Genomic DNA, 23,022 nt, shown 5'->3' with positions numbered 1-23,022 from the left:
TTGTCTGTTTTTTTTTTTTTTCTTTTTTGAGGTAAGCACTTGCTGTGGGGCCCAGACAGCCCTCAGGATCATGGTCCTCTTGCCTTGGCCTCCTAAGTGCTCAAATTACAGGCATGAGCCACAGAACTGGGCTTTTAATTTTTAATCTTTTCTTTTACCCTCTCCTTTCTCCTCCCCCAACTTTCTCCTCTTCTTCTTCAATTAGATCATTTTCCCTATCTTGTTTCTTCTCCTCATCTTTCATTTTTTGTTTTTACTCTTTAATTAGATCTTTTCTCTCCATCTCTTCTTTCTCATTCTCCCTTCTATTTTTCCTCTTATCTTTCCATTCCTCTCTCTTATTTTTTAGTATTATTCTTTACTATTATTTTTATTCCTATCTTTATTTACTAATATCTTCCTAGTTCATTCAATATTATCTTTGCTCTTTTCACTTCTAATGTTATTGGAATTGTGGTTATAATTGTTTATAATTTGTTATTACTATATTTCTGTAGCTGGTTTGTTTATATGTTACAGTTATTACTGCAATCAGTTGTCTTCTTTTCTTTTCAAGTAGTGCTAGGTACCAGCCTGGTTGGTGTCCTGAGTACATTGGTTGGGCATTTAGCTATAATCCCAGTCCACTTGTGAAAAAACTGTACCTCAATCCTGCCACAACTTAGTCCCACCTAAAGTGTGGGGAATTCTATACAGATTAAAACTTCCAGCCAGTGACTCAGTCCTACATCTGAATATCTCAGTGTGGAAAAACAAGAAATATGAATAAAAGGCAACATGACTTCTCTAAAGGTAACAATTCCATAGTAACTGATCCCAATTATACTGAAGTAAATGAAATCCCAAGAATTCAAAAGAATGATAATAAGAAAGTCCAACAAACTCAAAGAGGATACAAATGAACAGCTGAAAGAAATAACTAAGACAACGCAAAATATGGAAGAACAATTTAATATAGATATTATGAATAATAAAATAGAAATCTTGGAAATAAAAAACTAAATAAATCAAACCAAAAAATCTTCAGTTGAAAACCTCATTAACAGACTAGATCATGTGAAAGACAGCGTCAGAACTGTAAGAGAGGAAGATTCATTAGAACATTCATACAGTAATAAAAGAAAACAGTGAACAGAACAGATAAGACCTTTGGGACATTGTTCAAAGACAAAATTTACAAATCCTTAGCATAGAAGAAAACGTGCAAGGTAAAAGCACGGACAGCATATTCAATGAAATAACAAAAAATTCCCCAAATCATGGGAAAGAAATGAACATCAATGTACAGGAGACTTTTAGAATACCAAACAGTCATAAAAGGAATGAGTATTCACACATTATATTATAGCTAAAATGTCAGTTGTACAGAATGAAGACAGAATATTGAAAGCTATGAGACAGAAGCACCAAGTCATATATAAAGGTACCCATCAGAATACACCAGATTTCTCATCAGAGTCCCAAAGCCAAGAGGGCATGGAATGACATACTTCCAGCCCTGAAAGAAAAGAACTGCCAATCACATCACTATATCCAGCAAAGTTATCCTTCAGTATCAAAGGAGAAATAAAAACCTTAAGTGATAAGCACAAATTAAAGGAATACATGCCCCGTATTTTACACCTGCAGAAGATAGCTAAGTGACTCCTACACACAGAAAAGGAAGATAAACACAACTGTGAGAATACAGAAAAGAATAAATCTCACTACAAGGACTGGGACTCAAATGAGGATTAGGAAAGAACCAAGCACTACAAAACCAACAAAACAACAGGTATTAGTACATACCTTTCAATACTAACTCTAAATGTAAATGGTTTTAATTCTCCAGTTAAAAGGCAGAGTGACTGATTGGATTAAAACAAACAAGCAAGCAAAATATAAACTGCCTGTAAAAAACACAACTCTCCGGCAAAGACAAAAACAGACTAAAAGTGAAAGTGTTGAAAAAGATAATCTAAGCAAAGGAAACTAAAAGCAAGTAGAAATAGCTGTACTCACATCTGACAAAGTAGCCTTCAAGTTAAATCAGTCAAAAGAGACAAAGAAGCTCATATCATATCAATAGGGGAAGCAGTCCACCAAGAGGATATAAAATTATAAACATATATGTATCAAATATGGGTGCACCCAATTTCATAAAACAAACACTAGTGGATATGAAGGTTCAGATAGAACCCCACACAATAATAACAGGATGCCTCATTACTCCATTCTTTTTTTTTTCTTTTATTATTCATATGTGCATACAAGGCTTGGGTCATTTCTCCCCCCTGCCCCCACCCCCTCCCTTACCACCCACTCCGCCCCCTCCCTCTCCCCCCCAACCCCTCAATACCCAGCAGAAACTATTTTGCCCTTATTTCTAATTTTGTTGTAGAGAGAGTATAAGCAATAATAGGAAGGAACGAGGGTTTTTGCTGGTTGAGGTAAGTATAGCTATACAGGGCATTGGCTCACATTGATTTCCTGTGCGTGTGTGTTAACTTCTAGGTTAATTCTTTTTGATCTAACCTATTCTCTAGTTCCTAGTCCCCTTTTCCTATTGGCCTCAGTTGCTTTTAAGGTATCTGCTTTAGTTTCTCTGCGTTAAGGGCAACAAATGCTAGCTAATTTTTTAGGTGTTTTACCTATCCTCACCCCTCCCTTGTGTGCTGTTGCTTTTATCATGTGCTCAAAGTCCAATCCCATTGTTGTGTTTGCCCTTGAACTAACGTCCACATATGAGGGAGAACATACATTTCGTTCTTCTTCATGGCTGCATAAAATTCCATTGTGTATAGATACCACATTTTCTTAATCCATTCGTCAGTGGTGGGGCATCATGGCTGTTTCCATAACTTGGCTATTGTGAATAGTGCTGCAATAAACATGGGTGTCCAGGCACCTCTGGAGTAACCTGTGTCACAGTATTTTGGGTATATCCCCAAGAGTGGTATGGCTGGATCAAATGGTAGATCAATGTCTAGCTTTTTAAGTAGCCTCCAAATTTTTTTCCAGAGTGATTGTAGTAGTTTACATTCCCACCAACAGTGTAAGAGGGTTCCTTTTTCCCCGCATCCTCGCCAACACCTGTTGTTGGTGCTGTTGCTAATGATGGCTATTCTAACAGGGGTGATGTGGAATCTTAGCTTGGTTTTAATTCACATTTCCTTTATTGCTAGAGATGGTGAGCATTTTTTCATGTGTTTTTTGGCCATTTGAATTTCTTCTTTTGAGAAAGTTCTGTTTAGTTCACTTGCCCATTTCTTTATTGGTTCACTAGTTTTGGGAGAATTTAGTTTTTTAAGTTCCCTATATATTCTGGTTATCAGTCCTTTGTCTGATGTATAGCTGGCAAATATTTTCTCCCACTCTGTGGGTGTTCTCTTCAGTTTAGACAACATTACTTTTGATGAACAGAAGCTTTTTAGTTTTATGAGGTCCCATTTATCTATGCTATCTCTTAGTTGCTGTGCTGCTGGGGTTTTGCTGAGAAAGTTCTTACCTATACCTACTAATTCCAGAGTATTTCCTACTCTTTCCTGTATCAACTTTAGTGTTTGTGGTCTGATATTAAGACCCTTGATCCATTTTGAGTTAATCTTGGTAGAGGGTGATATATATGGATCTAGTTTCAGTTTTTTGCAGACTGCTAACCAGTTTCCCCAGCAGTTTTTGTTGAAGAGGCTGCTATTTCTCCATCGTATATTTTTAGCTCCTTTGTCAAAGACAAGTTGGTTATACTTTTGTGGGTTCATATCTGTGTCCTCTATTCTGTTCCACTTGTCTTCATGTCTGTTTTTGTGCCAGTACCATGCTGTTTTTATTGCTACTGCTTTGTAATATAGTTTGAAGTCAGGTATTGTGATGCCTCCTGCATTGTTCTTTTGACTGAGTATTGCCTTGGCTATTCGTGGCCTCTTGTGTTCACATATAAATTTAACAGTAGATTTTTTAATCTCTTTAATGAATGTCATTGGAATTTTGATGGGAATTGCATTAAACATGTAGATTACTTTTGGGAGTATCGACATTTTTACTATCTTGATTCTACCAATCCATGAGCATGGGAGATCTCTCCATTTCTATAGTCTTCCTCAATCTCTTTCTTCAGAAGTGTATAGTTTTCCTTGTAGAGGTCATTCACATCTTTTTTTAGGTTTACACCTAGGTATTTGATTTTTTTGAGGCTATTGTAAATGGAATTATTTTCATGTATTCTTTTTCAGTTTGCTCATTATTAGTGTATAGAAATGCTAATGATTTTTCTATGTTGATTTTATATCCTGCTACCTTGCTATAGCTATTGATGATGTCTAGAAGCTTCTGAGTAGAGTTTTTTGGGTCTTTAAGGTATAGGATCATGTCATCTGCAAATAGGGATATTTTGACAGTTTCTTTATCTATTTGTATTCCTTTTATTCCTTCTTCTTGCCTAATTGCTCTGGCTAGGAATTCCAGTACTATGTTGAATAGGAGTGGAGATAGTGGGCATCCTTGTCTGGTTCCTGATTTTAGAGGGAATGGTTTCAGTTTTTCTCTGTTAAGTATAATGCTGGCTGTAGGTTTGTCATATATAGCTTTTATAATGTTGAGGTACTTTCCTTCTATTCTTAGTTTTCTTAGAGCTTTTATCATGAAATGGTGTTGGATCTTATCAAAGGCTTTTTCTGCATCTATTGAGATGATCAAGTGGTTTTTGTCTTTGCTTCTGTTAATGTGGTTTATTACGTTTATTGATTTTTGTATGTTGAACCATCCCTGCATCCCTGAGATAAAGCCTACTTGGTTGTGGTGAATAATCTTTTTGATGTGTTGTTGAATTCAGTTTGCCATTATTTTGTTGAGGATTTTTGCATCAATTTTCATTAAGGAGATTGGCCTATCGTTCTCCTTTTTGGAGGTGTCTTTGCCTGGTTTTGGGATAAGTGTAATACTGGCTTCATAAAATGTGTTTGGCAGTTTTCCTTCCCTTTCTATTTTGTGGAACAGTTTAAGGAGGGTTGGTCTCAGTTCTTCTTTAAAAGTCTGATAGAATTCAGCAGAGATACCATCAGGTCCTGGATTTTTCTTTTTGGGGAGACTCTTGATTGCTGCTTCAATTTCTGTCAGTCAGATGGGTCTCCTGTAAGCAACAAATTGTTGGATCTTCCTTTTTAATCCATTTCGCCAAGCGGTGCCTTTTGATGGGTGAATTAAGTCCGTTAACATTAAGTGTTAGTACTGATAGGTATGTGGTGATTCCTGTCATTTAGTTGTCTTAGTTGTTTGAAGGTTTGTTTAGGTGTACCTAAGTTGAGGTTACTCTCTACTTTCTTGCTTTTTCTTTTCCTGTGGTTTGGTGCTGCCTGTGTGCAGAATCCCTTGGCAGAATCCTTTGTAGTGGTGGCTTTGTGGTGACATATTGTTTTCCTTTCTGCTTATCATGGAAGACTTTTATTGCTCCATCTATTTTGAATGATAGTTTTGCTGGGTAGAGTATCCTGGGGTGGAAGTTATTTTCATTCAGTCCTGGAAGATCTCACCCCATGCTCTTCTTGCTTTTAATGTTTCTGTTGCGAAGTCTGATGTGATTTTGATGGGTTTACCTTTGTATGTTACTTGTTTTTTCTCTCTTACAGCCTTCAATATTCTTTCCTTAGTTTCTGAACTTGTTGTCTTAATGATGATATGTCGTGGGATAGTTCTATTTTGATCTGGTCTGTTTGGTGTCCTGGAGGCCTCTTGCATCTGTATGGGTATATCTTTCTCTAGATTTGGGAAATTTTCCGTTATTATTTTGTTAAATATATTACGCATTCCCTTCGCTTGCACCTCTTCTCCTTCGATGCCCATGATTCTCAGGTTTGGTCTTTTGATGGAGTTGGTGAGTTCTTGCATTTTCTTTTCACAGGTCTTGAGTTGTTTAATTAATAGTTCTTCAGTTTTTCCTTTAATTACCATTTCATCTTCAAGTTCTGAGATTCTGTCTTCTGTTTGTTCTATTCTGCTGGATTGGCCTTCCATTTTGTTTTGCAGTTCTGTTTCATTCTTTTTTCTGAGGTTTTCCATATCCTGGCTGTTTTCCTCTTTAATGTTGTCTATTTTTGTCCTGAGTTCATTTATCTGCTTATTCATTGTGTTCTCTCTTTCACTTTGGTGTTTGTACAGTGCTTCTATGGTTTCCTTTATTTCTTCTTTTGCTTTTTCAAATTCTCTATTTTTGTTGTCTTGGAATTTCTTGAGTGTCTCCTGTACATTTTGGTTGACCCTGTCCAGTATCATCTCTATAAAATTCTCATTGAATACCTGTAGTATGTCTTTTAAATTATTCTTGTGGGCTTCTTTGGGTCCTTTGGCATAGTTTATCTTCATTTTGTTGGAGTCTGGATCTGAGTACATGTTTTCTTCATTCCCCTCTGGTTCCTGTACTAATTTTTTGCTGTGGGGAAACTGGTTTCCCTGTTTTTTCTATCTTCCCATCATTGTCTTTGGTGTTGTTACTGTCCCTGTACTGTGTGCAATTAAGTATTTTCTAGCTTGTAATAATAACAATGGTAATATTTAGAATGGAAGGGTGAGCTGAGATGGAAAGCAAGAAGTTAGAGAAATGGGAAAAACAAATACACAGACTGGAGGGAGAAAACAGAACAAAGTTTCAGACAAGAAGATTTCAAAGGTATAAACAGGGACCTTTAGTGTACTAATCGACAGTAAGCTGAACAGACATTAGAGAGACAGAGAGAGGATTGAAAATCAAAAATAAAAAAAAGGTAAGAATAAAAATAAAAAAATAAGAAAGAAAAATCTGTTTATAAAAATGTATTAAAATAAAATGAAAAAATAGAAAATTTAAAAAAACCAAAAAACCAAAAAACCAAAAAAACCTCCAAGTTCAAATACAGTGAAGTCTCTGTCTCCAATCCTGGAGATGGTGCCTCAGATGTTGTTCTATAGTTGTCTCATCAAAGGGGATGCATAAAGAAGAACAAAACTACACACAAACACACACAAAAAAACCCCTCCAAGTGTCCCAAGTTCAAATGCAATACAGTTTCAGTAAGTTTTTCAGCTTGCAGGTGTAATTTGGTTGTTCTCTCATCAAAGGTAGAGAGACAAAAAAAAAAGAGTCTGGAGACAGTTCTGAGAATGGTATCTGTAGCTGTGGCTTGCCTGCCTGCTGCTGTCAGCCTGCTGTTTCTGGAGGCGTTATTTATGTAGATCTCTGGGGTGAGCTTAGCATTCACCTGGCCCTGCAGGCTTTGTTTGCTCAGATTTCTCCTGTGTGTGAGCCTCTGCTACAAGCTTTCCCCTTTCCAAGCACTGGGAAAGGTGACACTGCACCTGCGTTCTCAGGCCTGCATGTTTATTTACAGTTCATGTGGGAGGTGGGTCTTCCCCCCTCTCCTGTGCAGTTCTCCTCCCACCTCCGCTTTCACAAGCTTTCCTGCTTCTGATTACTGGGCGGTACTGCTGCTCCTGCCAGCCGCCATGTTTGTTTACAGCTCACGTGGGAAGTGGCTCTTCCCTCCTCTCCTGTGGAGTTTTCCTCCCTCCGCCACTCTCACAAGCTTTCCCGCTCCTGGTTGCTGGGCATGCACCCTCGCTACCTCCAGAGGCTCTCTAGCCTGCCCAGCTTGTTTATTTACAGTCCTGGGAAGGATTCCCTTCCCCCAATCTTCAGCGCTCAGTGCGCCCCACCCTCTTTCCTGCGTGTCTTATTTGTTCTTATTGCTTATTACTCAGTTTCTCTTTTTTTTCCCCGGGTGGAGGTCAGTCTGTCCAGGGGGCTATGCTGCTCTGGTCCAGACTTGTCTGGTACTGAGTACCACAGTACCGCGAAGCTCACCTGGTCCATGTCTTCCCAAGCCATCTGGGCACCGGCAACTGGCGGCCTGGGGCCCTCCTTGTTTTTCCATTTAATGTGAAGTGGAGATTCTCTGCACTGGCTTTTCTCTAGTTCCTGGTCCCCTTCTCCTATTGGCCTCAGTCACTTTAAAGTATCTGTAGTAGTTTCTCTGTGTTGAGGGCAACAAATGCTATCTAGTTTTTTAGGTGTCTTACATATCCTCATATCTTCCTTGTGTGCTCTTGCTTTATCATGTCTCATTATTCCATTCTTAATAACAATAGATAGGTCATCCAGACAAAAAAAATCAACAAAGACACATGAGTTAAACTACTTGATGCAGGGAAACACACACCACACACACACAACTCCAATAACATGCTGCCTAACAAAATAAGGCCAACCAAGCTACCAGAAACATAGAAATCATAATACAGGGACTGATAGAAGTTAATGTCTTGCTTTAAATGAAGACCTAGAATTAGACAATTATAAAATTGAGAACAGAGAATAAGATGCAAATGACTTACATTTTGACATAGTGAAAATAACATAATTAGGGAAAAACTTGGATGAATTATTTTCTCTGCTCATGAAAGAATCATTAGCTACCAGTTATCATCAAATAAAAGTTTCCAAATGTTCAAACTTAATAATGCTTGCAAAACATTTTACCTCAATTTCAGAGTTCTGTTGAAGCATTAGTGACTGCTATTGCAGAAAAAGGTTAACATAAGTTCATAATTCTTTCAGTTTTACTTTTATTTCTTTATCTTCTGTTGTGCACACACAAATACATTATAAAGACCAATATCATGCATTTGTGAGACTTCTGAGCTGGCTGTCTTGGGATTTAACTCTGGAGGCAGGGCATGTGTTAACCAACTCTCCCACAAACTGCTTTCTTGAATGAATTCTCTTCCTCATTGCCTTTTACTAATGTTCTGTCTGTAGTGGAAAAGGCTAAGGGAGGATTTACTGCTCATTAAATAGTTTATGGTTGCTTGAACCACTTGTGCTGGTTCTTCTGCGGGAAAAAAATCAGCCATAGTTTGTAGGGAAAGAAAAGAACTTGAATAGTCATTTATAAAGAAGACAGCCCAAGTTTTGATTTTGAGCTTCTGGTTCTTTTACATTTTTCTCAGAATTTGTGGCAGAAAATATGCATAAGAATTTGAAATATTAGTGAAAGAAGATGGAAAAAGGAAAAAGCTGCCATGTATCCAAGGTGTTACAACAGCCAGACAGAAAGTGGAGGGTACTGAAGAGCCAAAAGCTTGAAAGAGGATACAGAAATCAACAAGGAGAAAAGATCCCTCTGTTGTCCACCATGTATCCTCATTTCCATAGGCACATGTTTTATGGTTGAGGAGGATTGGGGGAACAGCTCTAAGCACTCCTCAGCAGCTTCTGCTTATCTCTGAACCAACAAAGCTTCCTGATGACTTTGGCTCAGTCAGGAGTGTCCTGGAAGTTCTGTGGAGTTTGCTGAGTACAAACACTCTGATGCAGGAAATGATTTCTATTACTGTATAAATATGCCTGTGTGTAAATCCTCATATATATCTTTATATGTCTGCATTTAACTTTATATCTAGAGTGCACTTCTATAAATCATCAGAAATGACAGAGAATGTCAAATATTGAGCATTAATTTGGGACTAAAATAATATCTGGATTGGAAGATGAAAAATAAGCAAATATGTTAATTCATTAATTGATTAAATATTAATTATAAACCATCAGTCAAACTTTTCTGGGTGTACTTCTTTGTTTACTTCTGACTTTTAGGATGATGATAATTTTTCACATATCTCCTATAGTTCATATCTTGAATGTGCTCCAAAGGCCCACATTAAAGGCTGGCTCATCAATCTAGGGTGTTCTTGGGAGGTGGTGATACATTTAGGAGGTAGGGGCAACTGGAAGGAAATTAGGTCATTAGAGATATGCCCATGAAAGGAATATCAGGACTCTCTCTCTCTCTCTCTTTGTTCCATGGCCCACAAAGCCATCTGGGGAACCTTGAGCACTGTTGTTTTTCTGGACATCTGGTCCTGAGACCTTTGCCTCAGCTCCTTGGAGCTTTCTCACAAAGCCAGATGCCAAATCACACAGGCTCTGACAGTCTCCATGAGGTAAGCAGGCCTCCTCTACTATGTAGTTCCATCGTGATACACTGTACCACCACAGACCCAAAATGACATGGTCAACTCTCATGGACTGAAGCCACTGAAACTGTGAGCTAAAATAAACCTTTCCCCTTTAAAAGCTGATTTATGTTGTGCATTTTGTCATAGCAACAGAAAGCTAATGTACCGCCCCCCAAAAAATAAATAATTAAATCAACTGACAAGTGGGGGTAAAAAATGGAAAACAAATAGGAATGTATGATCCTAATTGTAAAAATGAATGAATAACCAGAAAGTGTTGGGGAAAGACAACTAAGCTAAGTAACTTTGGAAAACAGGATTTGACTATACAGACAGTCCCCAAAGGAAAATGGTTCAACTTACGATTTTTTTTCATAGAAAGCTATACACAGTCAGTAGAAACCATTCTCTGAATTTTGATCTTTCACTGGCTCGTGATATGCAGTACTGTGGTATCATACTTTTATATGAAGTTTTGTTGAAAAGATATAAGAACCAACTCAAAGGAACACTCAATATCTAATTTGGTACCATTTGAACAAGAAGGAAGGAAGTACTAAAGGAAAGAGAATAGAAGCAAGAGAAGGGGGAAGGAAGATAATGGGGGAAGGGGAGAGAGGACAAGAAAAGAGAGGAGAATCAAGAATTATAGAGAGAATCAAGACACCATTTGTCAACCACCACAGTAGTAAATGTTACAGGGAAAATTATCATAAATATTAAAATTTGTGGTCAAAAAAAATCAAGGAACAGCCTATTTGCAGTTTCTCAAAGTATGTCACCACAAAATACTTATAAAGAGAAAAATAGTAGCTTTGCAGTTTGGAAACTTGGAAATTACCACCTTAACTACAGCATTACAGTTAACTTCATCAATAACAGTAGTGGCATATCATGTATCTCTTCCTCTTAATTGAGAAGGAAAGGAAATCCCTCCATGGTATCCTTGCCAAAAAAATGAGTGCCCCAAATTAATTATAAGAAAGCAACTGACAAACTAAATAGGGATGTGCTGAAAATTTTGAGGTAATGAAAGGCCAAGACTGGATGAAATTAGAAAAACATGCCAACTAAATGGACCCCAAACTAGAAAATAAGCATTAATAAGACAACTGGTGAAATTTGAATAGGGTATGTGTGAGATTAGTTAAAAGTATTGTTAATGTTAGTTTTTGGTTCTAATAATTGTGTTACTAAATGTTAATAGCATGTAACATTTGGAAAAACTATGTAAAGGTTAGACTGAAATATTTTGTATTTTGCAAGTTTTTGTGAGAAATTATACAAAAATGAAGGAGATGAAAAAACAAAAATAAAATAGCACTTTAAAAACTAAATAATTCCACCCCACTCCTTTAAGAATAGCCATCATTAGCAACACCACCAACAACAGGTGTTGGCAAGGATGTGGGGAAAAAGGAACCCTCTTACACTGTTGGTGGGAAAGTAAACTAGTACAACCATTCTGGAAAAAAATTTGGAGGCTACTTAAAAAGCTAAACATTGAAGATTCCAAGATGGCGGCTAGAGGTAGGAAGCAGAAAGCGAGCCTCCTATAGTGAAATCTTGGAGAGATGCTGGAGACACACTTTGCAGGCATAATCACTGAAAGGCATAACTTTGACCCCTCCACACCTCCAGATGGCACAGAGAATCTCCACTTCACATTAAACGGAAAAACAAGGAGGGTCCCTGGGCCACCAGTCGCCAGCACCCAGACGGCTTGGGAAGACTCGGACCAGGTGAGCTTTGCGGTGCCATGGTACTCCCACAGACAAGCCTGGACCAGAGCAGCATAGCCCCCTGGACAGACTGACCTCCACCCAGGGAAAAAAGAGAAACTGAGTAATAAGCAATAAGAACAAATAAGACACGCAGGAAAGAGGGTGGGGCACACTGAGCGCCAAAGGTTGGAGAAGGGAATCCTTCCTGGGACTGTAAATAAACAAGCCGGGCGGGCCGGAGAGGCTCTGGTGGGAGTGGGGGTGCGAGCCCAGCAACCAGGAGTGGGGAAGCTTGTGAGAGTGGCAGAGAGAGGAAAACTCCACAGGAGAGGAGGGAAGAGCCACTTCCCACGGGAACTTTAAACAAACATGGCGGCTTGCAGGAGCAGCAGCACCGCCCAGTAATCAGGAACAGGAAAGCTTGTGAAAGTGGCAGTGGGAGGAGAACTGCACAGGAGAGGGGGGAAGACCCACCTCCCACATGAACTGTAAATAAACACGCAGGCCTGAGAACGCAGGTGCAGTGTCACCTTTCCCAGTGCTTGGAAAGGGGAAAGCTTGTAGCAGAGGCTGCCCCACAGGAGAACTCTAAACAAACAAAGCCTGCGGGACCAGGTGAGTGCTGAGCTCACCCCAGAGCATAAACAATGCCCTCCAGCAACAGCTGGCTGACAGCAGTGGGCAGGCAAGCCACAGCTGCAGATACAATTCTCAGAACTGTATCCAGACTCTTTTTTCTTTTTCTTCCTACCTGTGATGAGAGAACAACCGAATTACACCTGCAAGCCGAAAAACTTACTGAAACTGCATTGCATTTGAACTGGGGACACTTGGTAGGGCTTTGTGTGTGTGTGTGTGTGTGTGTGTGTGTGTGTGTGTGTGTGTGAGTGTGTAGTTTTGTTCTACTTTATGCGTCCCCTTTGATGAGACAACTACAGAACAACATCTGAGCACCATCTCCAGGATTGGAGACTGAGACAGACACCCAAATTATTAAGATGGAAACTTCATTGCATTTGAACTTGGAGGTTTTTTGGATTTTTTTTTTAATTTTCTATTTTCCATTTTATTTTAATTCATTTTTAATATATAGATATTTCTTTCATTTATTTATTTTATTTTAATTCCTATCTTAATTTTTTCTTGTTTTCGATTTTCAATCATATCTCTGTCCCCCTAATGTATGTTCAGCTTACTGTCAATTAGTACACTAACGCTCCTTGTTTATACCTTTGACATTTTCTTGTCTGAAACCTTGTTTTGCTTTCTCCCTCTTGTCTGTGTATTTGTTTTCCTCTTTTCTTTAACTTCTTGCTTTCCATCTCAGCTCACCCTTCCATTCTAAATATTACCATTGTTATTATTACAAGCTAGAAAATACTTAATTGCACACAGTACAGGGACAGTAACAACACCAAAGACAATGATGGGAAGATAGAAAAAACAGGGAAACCAGTTTCCCCACAGCAAAAAATTAGTACAGGAACCAGAGGGGAATGAAGAAAACATGTACTCAGATCCAGACTCCAACAAAATGAAGATAAACTATGCCAAAGGACCCAAAGAAGCCCACAAGAATAATTTAAAAGAAGACATACTACAAGTACTCAATGAGAATTTTATAGAGATGATACTGGACAGGGTCAACCAAAATGTACAGGAGACACTCAAGAAATTCCAAGACAACAAAAATAGAGAATTTGAAAAAGCAAAGAAGAAATAAAGGAAACCATAGAAGCACTGTACAAACACCAAAGTGAAAGAGAGAACACAATGAATAAGCAGATAAATGAACTCAGGACAAAAATAGACAACATTAAAGAGGAAAACAGCCAGGATATGGAAAACCTCAGAAAAAAGAATGAAACAGAACTGCAAAACAAAATGGAAGGCCAATCCAGCAGAATAGAACAAACAGAAGACAGAATCTCAGAACTTGAAGATGAAATGGTAATTAAAGGAAAAACTGAAGAACTATTAATTAAACAACTCAAGACCTGTGAAAAGAAAATGCAAGAACTCACCAACTCCATCAAAAGACCAAACCTGAGAATCATGGGCATCGAAGGAGAAGAGGTGCAAGCGAAGGGAATGCGTAATATATTTAACAAAATAATAACGGAAAATTTCCCAAATCTAGAGAAAGATATACCCATACAGATGCAAGAGGCCTCCAGGACACCAAACAGACCAGATCAAAATAGAACTATCCCACGACATATCATCATTAAGACAACAAGTTCAGAAACTAAGGAAAGAATATTGAAGGCTGTAAGAGAGAAAAAACAAGTAACATACAAAGGTAAACCCATCAAAATCACATCAGACTTCGCAACAGAAACATTAAAAGCAAGAAGAGCATGGGGTGAGATCTTCCAGGACTGAATGAAAATAACTTCCACCCCAGGATACTCTACCCAGCAAAACTATCATTCAAAATAGATGGAGCAATAAAAGTCTTCCATGATAAGCAGAAAGGAAAACAATATGTCACCACAAAGCCACCACTACAAAGGATTCTGCAAGGGATTCTGCACACAGAAAGTGAAACCCAACTTAACCATGAAAAGACAGGCAGCACCAAACCACAGGAAAAGAAAAAGCAAGACAGTAGAGAGTAACCTCAATTTAGGTACACCTAATCAAACCTTCAAACAACTAAGACAACTAAATGACAGGAATCACCACATACCTATCAGTACTAACGCTTAATGTTAACGGACTTAATTCACCCATCAAAAGTCATCACTTGGCGAAACTGATTAAAAAGGAAGATCCAACAATTTGTTGCTTACAGGAGACCCATCTCACCGACAGAAATAAGCATAGGCTTAGGATGAAAGGTTGGAAGAAGATTTACCAAGCCAATGGTCCCTGAAAACAGGCAGGAATAGCAATACTTATCTCTGACAAAGTAGACTTCAAACCTACATTGATGAAACGAGATAAAGAAGGATATTCCATACTAATAAAAGGGGAAATAGACCAAAAGGAAATAATAATCATCAATCTGTATACACCCAATGTCAACGAACCCAATTTCATCAAACATACCCTGAAAGACCTAAAAGCATATATAAACGTCAACACAGTGGTTGTGGGAGACTTTAACACCCCATTATCATCAATAGATAGGTCATCCAAACAAAAAATCAATAAAGAAATCCAAGATCTAAAATATGCAATAGATCAAATGGATCTAGTAGATGTCTACAGAACATTTCATCCAACCTCTACACAATATACATTCTTCTCAGCAGCCCATGGAACCTTCTCCAAAATAGATCATATCCTAGGGCACAAAGCAAGTCTCAGCAAATATAAGAAAATAGAAATTATACCATGCATACTATCTGATCCCAATGCAGTAAAAAGTAAAAGTAGAACTCAACAACAAAAGTAAAGACAAAAAATATGCAAACAGCTGGAAACTAAATAACTCATTACTTAATGAAGAATGGATCATCCATGAAACAAAAGAGGAACTTAAAAAGTTCCTGGAAGTCAATGAAAATGAAAACACAGCCTACCGGAACCTATGGGACACAGCTAAGACAGTCCTGAGAGGAAAGTTTATAGCCATGAGTGCATATATTAAAAAGACTGAAAGATCCCAAATCAAAGACCTAATGATATATCTCAAACTCCTAGAAAAACAAGAACAAGCAAATCCCAAAACAAATAGGAGAGAAATAATAAAAATAAGAGCTGAAATCAATGAAATAGAAACCAAAAAAACCATACAAAGAATTAAGGAAACAAAAAGTTGGTTCTTTGAAAAAATAAACAAGATCGATAGACCCCTGGCAAACCTGACTAAAATGAGTAGAGAAAAAACCCAAATTAGTAGAATCAGGAATGGAAAAGGGGAGATGACAACAAACACCATGGAAGTCCAGGAAATCATCAGAGACGACTTTGAGAACCTATATAAAAATAAATTAGAAAATCTAAAAGAAATGGACAGATTTCTAGATACATATGATCATCCAAAAGTGAACCAAGAGGAAATTAATCACCTGAATAGACCTATAACACAAAATGAAATTGAAGCAGCAATCAAGAGTCTCCCCAAAAAAGAAAAGTCCAGGACCTGATGGATTCTCTGCTGAATTCTATCAGACTTTTAAAGAAGAACTGAGACCAACCCTCCTTAAACTGTTCCACAAAATAGAAAGGGAAGGAAAACTGCCAAACACATTTTATGAAGCCAGTATTACACTTATCCCAAAACCAGGCAAAGACACCTCCAAAAAGGAGAACTATAGGCCAATCTCCTTAATGAAATTGATGCAAAAATCCTCAACAAAATAATGGCAAACTGAATTCAACAACACATCAAAAAGATTATTCACCACAACCAAGTAGGCTTTATCTCAGGGATGCAGGGGTGGTTCAACATACAAAAATCAATAAATGTAATAAACCACATTAACAGAAGCAAAGACAAAAACCACTTGATCATCTCAATAGATGCAGAAAAAGCCTTTGATAAGATCCAACACCATTTCATGATAAAAGCACTAAGAAAACTAGGAATAGAAGGAAAGTACCTCAACATTATAAAAGCTATATATGACAAACCTACAGCCAGCATTATACTTAACAGAGAAAAACTGAAACCATTCCCTCTAAAATCAGGAACCAGACAAGGATGCCCACTATCTCTACTCCTATTCAACATAGTACTGGAATTCCTAGCCAGAGCAATTAGGGAAGAAGAAGGAATAAAAGGAATACAAATAGGTAAAGAAACTGTCAAAATATCCCTATTTGCAGATGACATGATCCTATACCTTAAAGACCCAAAAAACTCTACTCAGAAGCTTCTAGACATCATCAATAGCTATAGCAAGGTAGCAGGATATAAAATCAACATAGAAAAATCATTAGCATTTCTATACACTAATAATGAGCAAACTGAAAAAGAATACATGAAAATAATTCCATTTACAATAGCCTCAAAAAAATCAAATACCTAGGTGTAAACCTAACAAAAGATGTGAAAGACCTCTACAAGGAAAACTATACACTTCTGAAGAAAGAGATTGAGGAAGAGTATAGAAATGGAGAGATCTCCCATGCTCATGGATTGGTAGAATCAAGATAGTAAAAATGTCGATACTCCCAAAAGTAATCTACATGTTTAATGCAATTCCCATCAAAATTCCAATGACATTCATTAAAGAGATTAAAAAAATCTACTGTTAAATTTATATGTGAACACAAGAGGCCACAAATAGCCAAGGCAATACTCAGTCAAAAGAACAATGCAGGAGGCATCACAATACCTGACTTCAAACTATATTACAAAGCAGTAGCAATAAAAACAGCATGGTACTGGCACAAAAACAGACATGAAGACCAGTGGAAGAGAACAGAGGACCCAGATATGAAGCCACACAACTATAACCAATTTGTCTTTGACAAAGGAGCTAAAAATATACGATGGAGAAATAGCAGCCTCTTCAACAAAAACTGCTGGGAAAACTGGTTAGCAGTCTGCAAAAAACTGAAACTAGATCCATATATATCACCCTCTACCAAAATTAACTCAAAATGGATCAAGGATCTTAATATCAGACCACAAACTCTAAAGTTGATACAGGAAAGAGTAGGAAATACTCTGGAATTAGTAGGTATAGGTAAGAACTTTCTCAACAAAACCCTAGCAGCACAGCAACTAAGAGATAGCATAGATAAATGGGACCTCATAAAGCTAAAAAGCTTGTGTTCATCAAAAGAAATGGTCTCTAAACTGAAGAGAACACCCACAGAGTGGGAGAAAATATTTGCCAGCTATACATCAGACAAAGGACTGATAACCAGAATATACAGGGAACTTAAAAAACTAAATTCTCCCAAAACTAATGAACCAATAAGGAAATGGGCAAGTGAACTAAACAGAACTTTCTCAAAAGAAGAAATTCAAATGGCCAAAAAACACATGAAAAAATGCTCACCATCTCTAGCAATAAAGGAAATGTGAATTAAAACCACACTAAGATTCCACCTCACCCCTGTTAGACTAGCCATCATCAGCAACACCACCAACAACAGGTATTGGCGAGGATGCGGGTAAAAAGGAACCCTCTTACACTGTTGGTGGGAATGTAAACTAGTACAACCATTCTGGAAATAAATTTAGGGGCTACTTAAAAAGCTAGACATTGATCTACCATTTGATCCAGCAATACCACTCTTGGGGATATACCCAAAAGACTGTGACACAGGTTACTCTAGAGGCACCTGCACACCCATGTTTATTGCAGCACTATTCATGATAGCCAAGTTATGGAAACAGCCAAGGTGCCCCAGCACTGACGAATGGATTAAGAAAATGTGGTATCTATACACAATGGAATTTTATGCAGCCATGAAGAAGAACGAAATGTTATCTTTCGCTGGTAAATGGATGGAATTGGAGAACATCATTCTGAGTGAGGTTAGCCTGGCCCAAAAGACCAAAAATCATATGTTCTCCCTCATATGTGGACATTAGATCAAGGGCAAACACAACAATGGGATTGGAGTTTGAGCACATGATAAAAGTGAGAGCACACAAGGGAGGGGTGAGGATAAGTAAGACACCTAAAAAACTAGCTAGCATTTGTTGCCCTTAATGCAGAGAAACTAAAGCAGATACCTTAAAGCAACTGAGGCCAATAGGAAAAGGGGACCAGGAACTAGAGAAAAGGTTAGATTAAAAAGAATTAACCTAGAAGGTAACACACACGCACAGGAAATCAATGTGAGTCAACTCCCTGTATAGCTATCCTTATCTCAACTACCAAAACCCCTTGTTCCTTCCTATTATTGCTTATATTCTCTCTACAACAAAATTAGAGATAAGGGCAAAATAGTTTCTGCCGGGTTTGAGGGGGTGGGGGGGAGAGGGAGGAGGTGGGGTGGGTGGTAAGGGAGGGGGTGGGGGGAGGGGGGAGAAATGACCCAAGCCTTGTATGCACATATGAACAAAAAAAAGAAAAAGAAAATACTAGATGCACAATAAAAAAAAGGAAAAAAAAAGAAATATTAAAAATAAAATAATAAAATAAAAGAAGAAGGAGAAAGAAGAATAATCCAGGCCCTGGAGAGAGAATATTGTCCTATAAAATAGTGATTCTCAAACTGTACTTCCATATAGACTGGGCTCTTAAAATAGTGGCTCTGTTTCAAAGTTTATTGGAGAAAAAAATAGAGTGAATAAAATGTCTTCCTTTTTAATTTGCTTTAAGTTTTTGCTGCTTTGAAAAAACAAAAATTACTTGTATAACAGGTGCTTAGCCCAATAGCTTGCTCTTTTGTGGAGATATGCTTCTGTCTATGAACCTATGATTTCACACTGTCTATATATAATGGAGGCGTATTTTCTGCTAGTAAAAATGTTCATCTTGAAAAATATGAAATAGATTAGCACCACAGTGCTTTCTTTACACAGAGTATCATGGCACCTAGCAATCTCCCTGAATGTTCTTGACGACACTACCCCCCTAAAGAATCTAGCAGATAGCGGTCTGTGACTTTGCACACTGTTAAAGATGTATTGTTTAATCACAGCTATGTAGGAGGTAGAGATGATGATCCTCTGATCATGGTTTGAAGTGAATTAGTGAGATCCTGTCTCAAACAGCAGGCCAGATATGATAGTGCGTGCCTGCAATTCTAGCTACTCAGGAGGTGGAGGTAGGAGGCTCATGGTCTGAGGCTGGCCCCAGACCAAAAAAAAGCAAGATGAAAAATTAACTGAAGCAAAAAGTGCTGGAGCATGGCTTAATTGCTAAAGCACTTGCCTAGCCAATATAAAGCTCTGAGTTCAAACCCCAGCACCACAGAAAAAGAGGTGTTGCTAAACTTTTAGCCACAAATATTGCAAAACACAAAGCCAGGGACACCTTGATGCTTTATTATGCAAATGAGGCTTGTTCCCAGGATTTCTCCATTAACAGTAAACATACTAAAGCTTGAGACTGACCCAAAAGTTTGTATGATCACCACCAGCTGCCTCCCAGCTCTGTGATTATCTGCTACAGAGACCACACCTTGCCTTTTACCAATGCTGCCATTCCCTTTCTCATTTGGGAAATTATTTATTTCTGAAAGTGTCTAAATTTGAATTTATTGCTATGAACTCATTTTTTTAAAGCCTTCTTTTTTTTGCTGCCGTTGATAAATTAGAGGTTTATTGCCCTGGGTGGACATTCTGAATAAAAGCTGCTGTAAAAACATGAAGTTTTTCAAAATAAAAACAAAAACTCCAAAAGCTGAATAATAAACATTGAGCTTGATACATTCTTGCTATGCTGCTGAAGTTTGAGGCTGCACTTGTAGATGGCCCACAGCTGAGACATGCACACCCAGCAAAGCACAAGGGACGCTGTGACCTCATAGCTTAAGGACTAAAAGAGAAAAAGGCTGCACAGTCAGAGCAGGAGTGGGAAAAGGCACTTCAGCTTTGACTTCGATAAATTGCTTATGTTCTTAGAAAACAGCCACAGAAGAATGTGGGTTAAATAAGGCCACTGTCTTATTTAGCAAATGGGGAGGCAACATGGTGGAGTACAAATAGAAAATGGGTTCGCCCCTACATAAGCCGAAGTGTTGGCCCCGGGTTTTGTACCGCTGGCTGTGGTACTTCCCATTAATCATGGCCTCACTTTCTTTAACTGCACAATAAGGAATCTGAGTTTCATGACTTCAAGTTTTCCTCCTACCCCTAAAATTATAAGATGCCACTTGTGATTTTTGACTGGATGCCATTCTTTTCTTATGTAAACCTAATCTCAAGAGAATTAAAGCTCAAATTGATAATCTTATCAATTGAAATTCAGCTAAAATGTCTACAGAGAAGATAAAATAAAAATTTTTTCCTCAAAATTCTCACATACCGTTTAAACTTTTGCTGAAAAGGAAAGTCAAAAGTGACTACTATACAGTGAGTCTTTTTCGTAAATGACACTTAGGTGTCATTTAAGATAAACACACTGTGGAGAAAGACAATTTTAGAGTGCTATTTTTATGTTTAAATGGCTCCAAGTTCTAGGTAATATTAGGTGGCCTGCTATTTCACCCTTTTTCAGGTATTTTCATAAGACCTGAAACAGGTGCCTAAAAGCTTGCTACATATTGTCTATTTAATCATGCATATCCACTGACTTCAAAGTCAAATGTATATAACTTACCTGGCAATTGAAGTATTATGTCTTTTCCCATTACTAAAATGAAATCCCCATGGCTGATCACTTTATTAAAAAAAAAAAAAGGTGGTGTTTTTTTAAGCTCACAGTTTTGAAGGCTGAAAGTCCAAACAGCATGGTGCCTGCTCTGTGGAGGACAACACTGGCTGTATCACATCATGGCAGCTGACATCATGGCAAGATCTCATATAAGAGAAAGAGATCACATGGTGAGACAGGAAGCCAGAACAACCAGGAGAAGGCCAGCAATGATCTCTTATTAAGCCATACCTTTTAAAGGTCTCGCCACCTCTTGATATTGCCACACTGGGGACCAACCTTCCAACACATGATCCTTTGGAAGATAAATTCAAACCATAGCAAATGGTATGAGGATACATTGAATTTTAATTGTTTAAAATTTAAAATGCCCTCTCATGTCCATCATTAAGAGCACTTAATGATGTGACTTACTAATATGATGAAATGATTCTGAGGTATAAAAGGAACCAACTACTGCAACAATGCACAGTAACATGGACAAATGTTTCAAACATACTGAACAACAGAAGACAGACTTAGAAGGGTCTAGGCTGTGTCATCTTCTTTATAAGAAATTCTGATAAAAACAAGTCTAATCTTTGTGAAAAGAAATTAGCATAATGGTTGCCTAAGATAGGGTGAGCAGGGAGCAGCTGGTAAGGAATAAGAGGGCATTCTCTGGAGTAATGGAAATGTTTTATGTCTTGATAGTGGTGTTGGTTACACAGTTGTATGTATTTATATAAACTTGCTGGACCATATGTTCAAGGTTTGAGTGTTTCACTGTATGTCAATTATATCTTAATAAAATTGTTCACAGTTTTAAAAAATACTACATGCACAAGTCTCAGATATTCTACTTAGTAGAAGAATGGGAGAGTATCTTCATAATAAATATTAAAAACCTTGAAACACTCATGCTTTCGGCTCTATAATTCCAATTAAAAATTTATCTTGTGATAGGAATTAATGTTGAGGGACAAATATTTTCCATAGTGATGATTACAGCAATAACATAATTTCCTAACATTTTATTATACAAATTTTATGCATATGGAGAAGTGGAAGGAATTTTACGTGAATACATTCAAACTCCTCCAACATTTTGATTATTCATCAACATTTTACTTATTATCTCTATCCATCAAATTTATAAATAAATTTGTGAAAAACTGTCATTTTCATCATTTTAAGCCCTACAACCCATGACAAAAAACAAGCTGATTCTTTTTCTTCCTGTAGTGCCATGAGTTCATAAATCCTACCATAGGTTACCAAACTATTTTCTTAAGTGTATTCCCAGAAATAGAGTTGAAGTTACCCAGAAACAGATCAAGTAACTATCTCTGAGTAGAAATATAAGTGCATAAGGAAAATATCCCTGCTTCAGATATCCTCTGTAATCTGCCCTTGTTCCAGCAAATTCTCCCATTTGTAAGTTAATGCACTGATTCTTAAGTTAAAAAATATCGCTACCTCTAGGAGAGTGAACACATGGAGCCACTATTGCTGTTTACACATTTATACATTCCCATGAACAGCTCCAAAGCAGAAGGTACCAAGAGAGTTATATAGGCAAACTGAATTGGGAGAACACAGGGGAATGCTGAGTGTAGTGGCAATGATTCAGAGAGGGGTTACTGGGCAATGGGATTAACCCTAACATTTGAAGGTAGAGAAAAAGGCCAACAAAGTGCATAAAAGTTCTGGGATGTTTCTGTGTGGAGCTGGCCCTGCGTTCTGTATGGGATATCTGCAAAGATGAAAACATCATACCTATACTTGAAGCAAAAGATTGGTTGACAGTTCAATAAAGCTCTTATTTTCTTTGTAATTATTAAAATTAATTATTAAAAATTCAGCCCAAAGGCTTAATTACAGTTTGTTTAGGCATTTGGGAGTGTTCTGGGGTGGCAGTCCAGCCAACTATTTCCTGGTTTGTGTGTTTTATCATTTTGATTTTCTGTTGAAGGGCTATGGGGTCTTGGAATCAAGATGGGGGCATCCACAAGAGATTCAGAGAAGCTCTCTGCCAATCCAATCAATTACAGCTCTAACTTAGTTTGTTTCCAATATGTAGGCACTGTTGTTCCAAAATTAATATTTTTGAATATTCA

The 23,022-nt window shown here is 37.7% G+C and overlaps 1 protein-coding gene across 1 annotated transcript in view; it reads left to right on the top strand.

Annotated features, from left to right (window-relative positions):
* The first annotated feature begins 777 nt into the window (after positions 1–777).
* The window catches only part of Mroh9 (maestro heat like repeat family member 9), a 192,215-nt gene continuing 169,970 nt past the window's right edge, over positions 778–23,022 (top strand). Inside the window, exon 1 of the mRNA XM_074044784.1 lies at positions 778–792. Coding sequence (XP_073900885.1) covers positions 778–792 — 15 coding nt within the window. The remainder of the gene's footprint in view (positions 793–23,022) is intronic.

The sequence above is a fragment of the Castor canadensis genome, chromosome 11 (genome assembly GCF_047511655.1).
Source record: "Castor canadensis chromosome 11, mCasCan1.hap1v2, whole genome shotgun sequence".
Lineage (NCBI taxonomy): Eukaryota > Metazoa > Chordata > Mammalia > Rodentia > Castoridae > Castor > Castor canadensis.
This window is presented reverse-complemented; position numbering and strand designations above follow the sequence as displayed.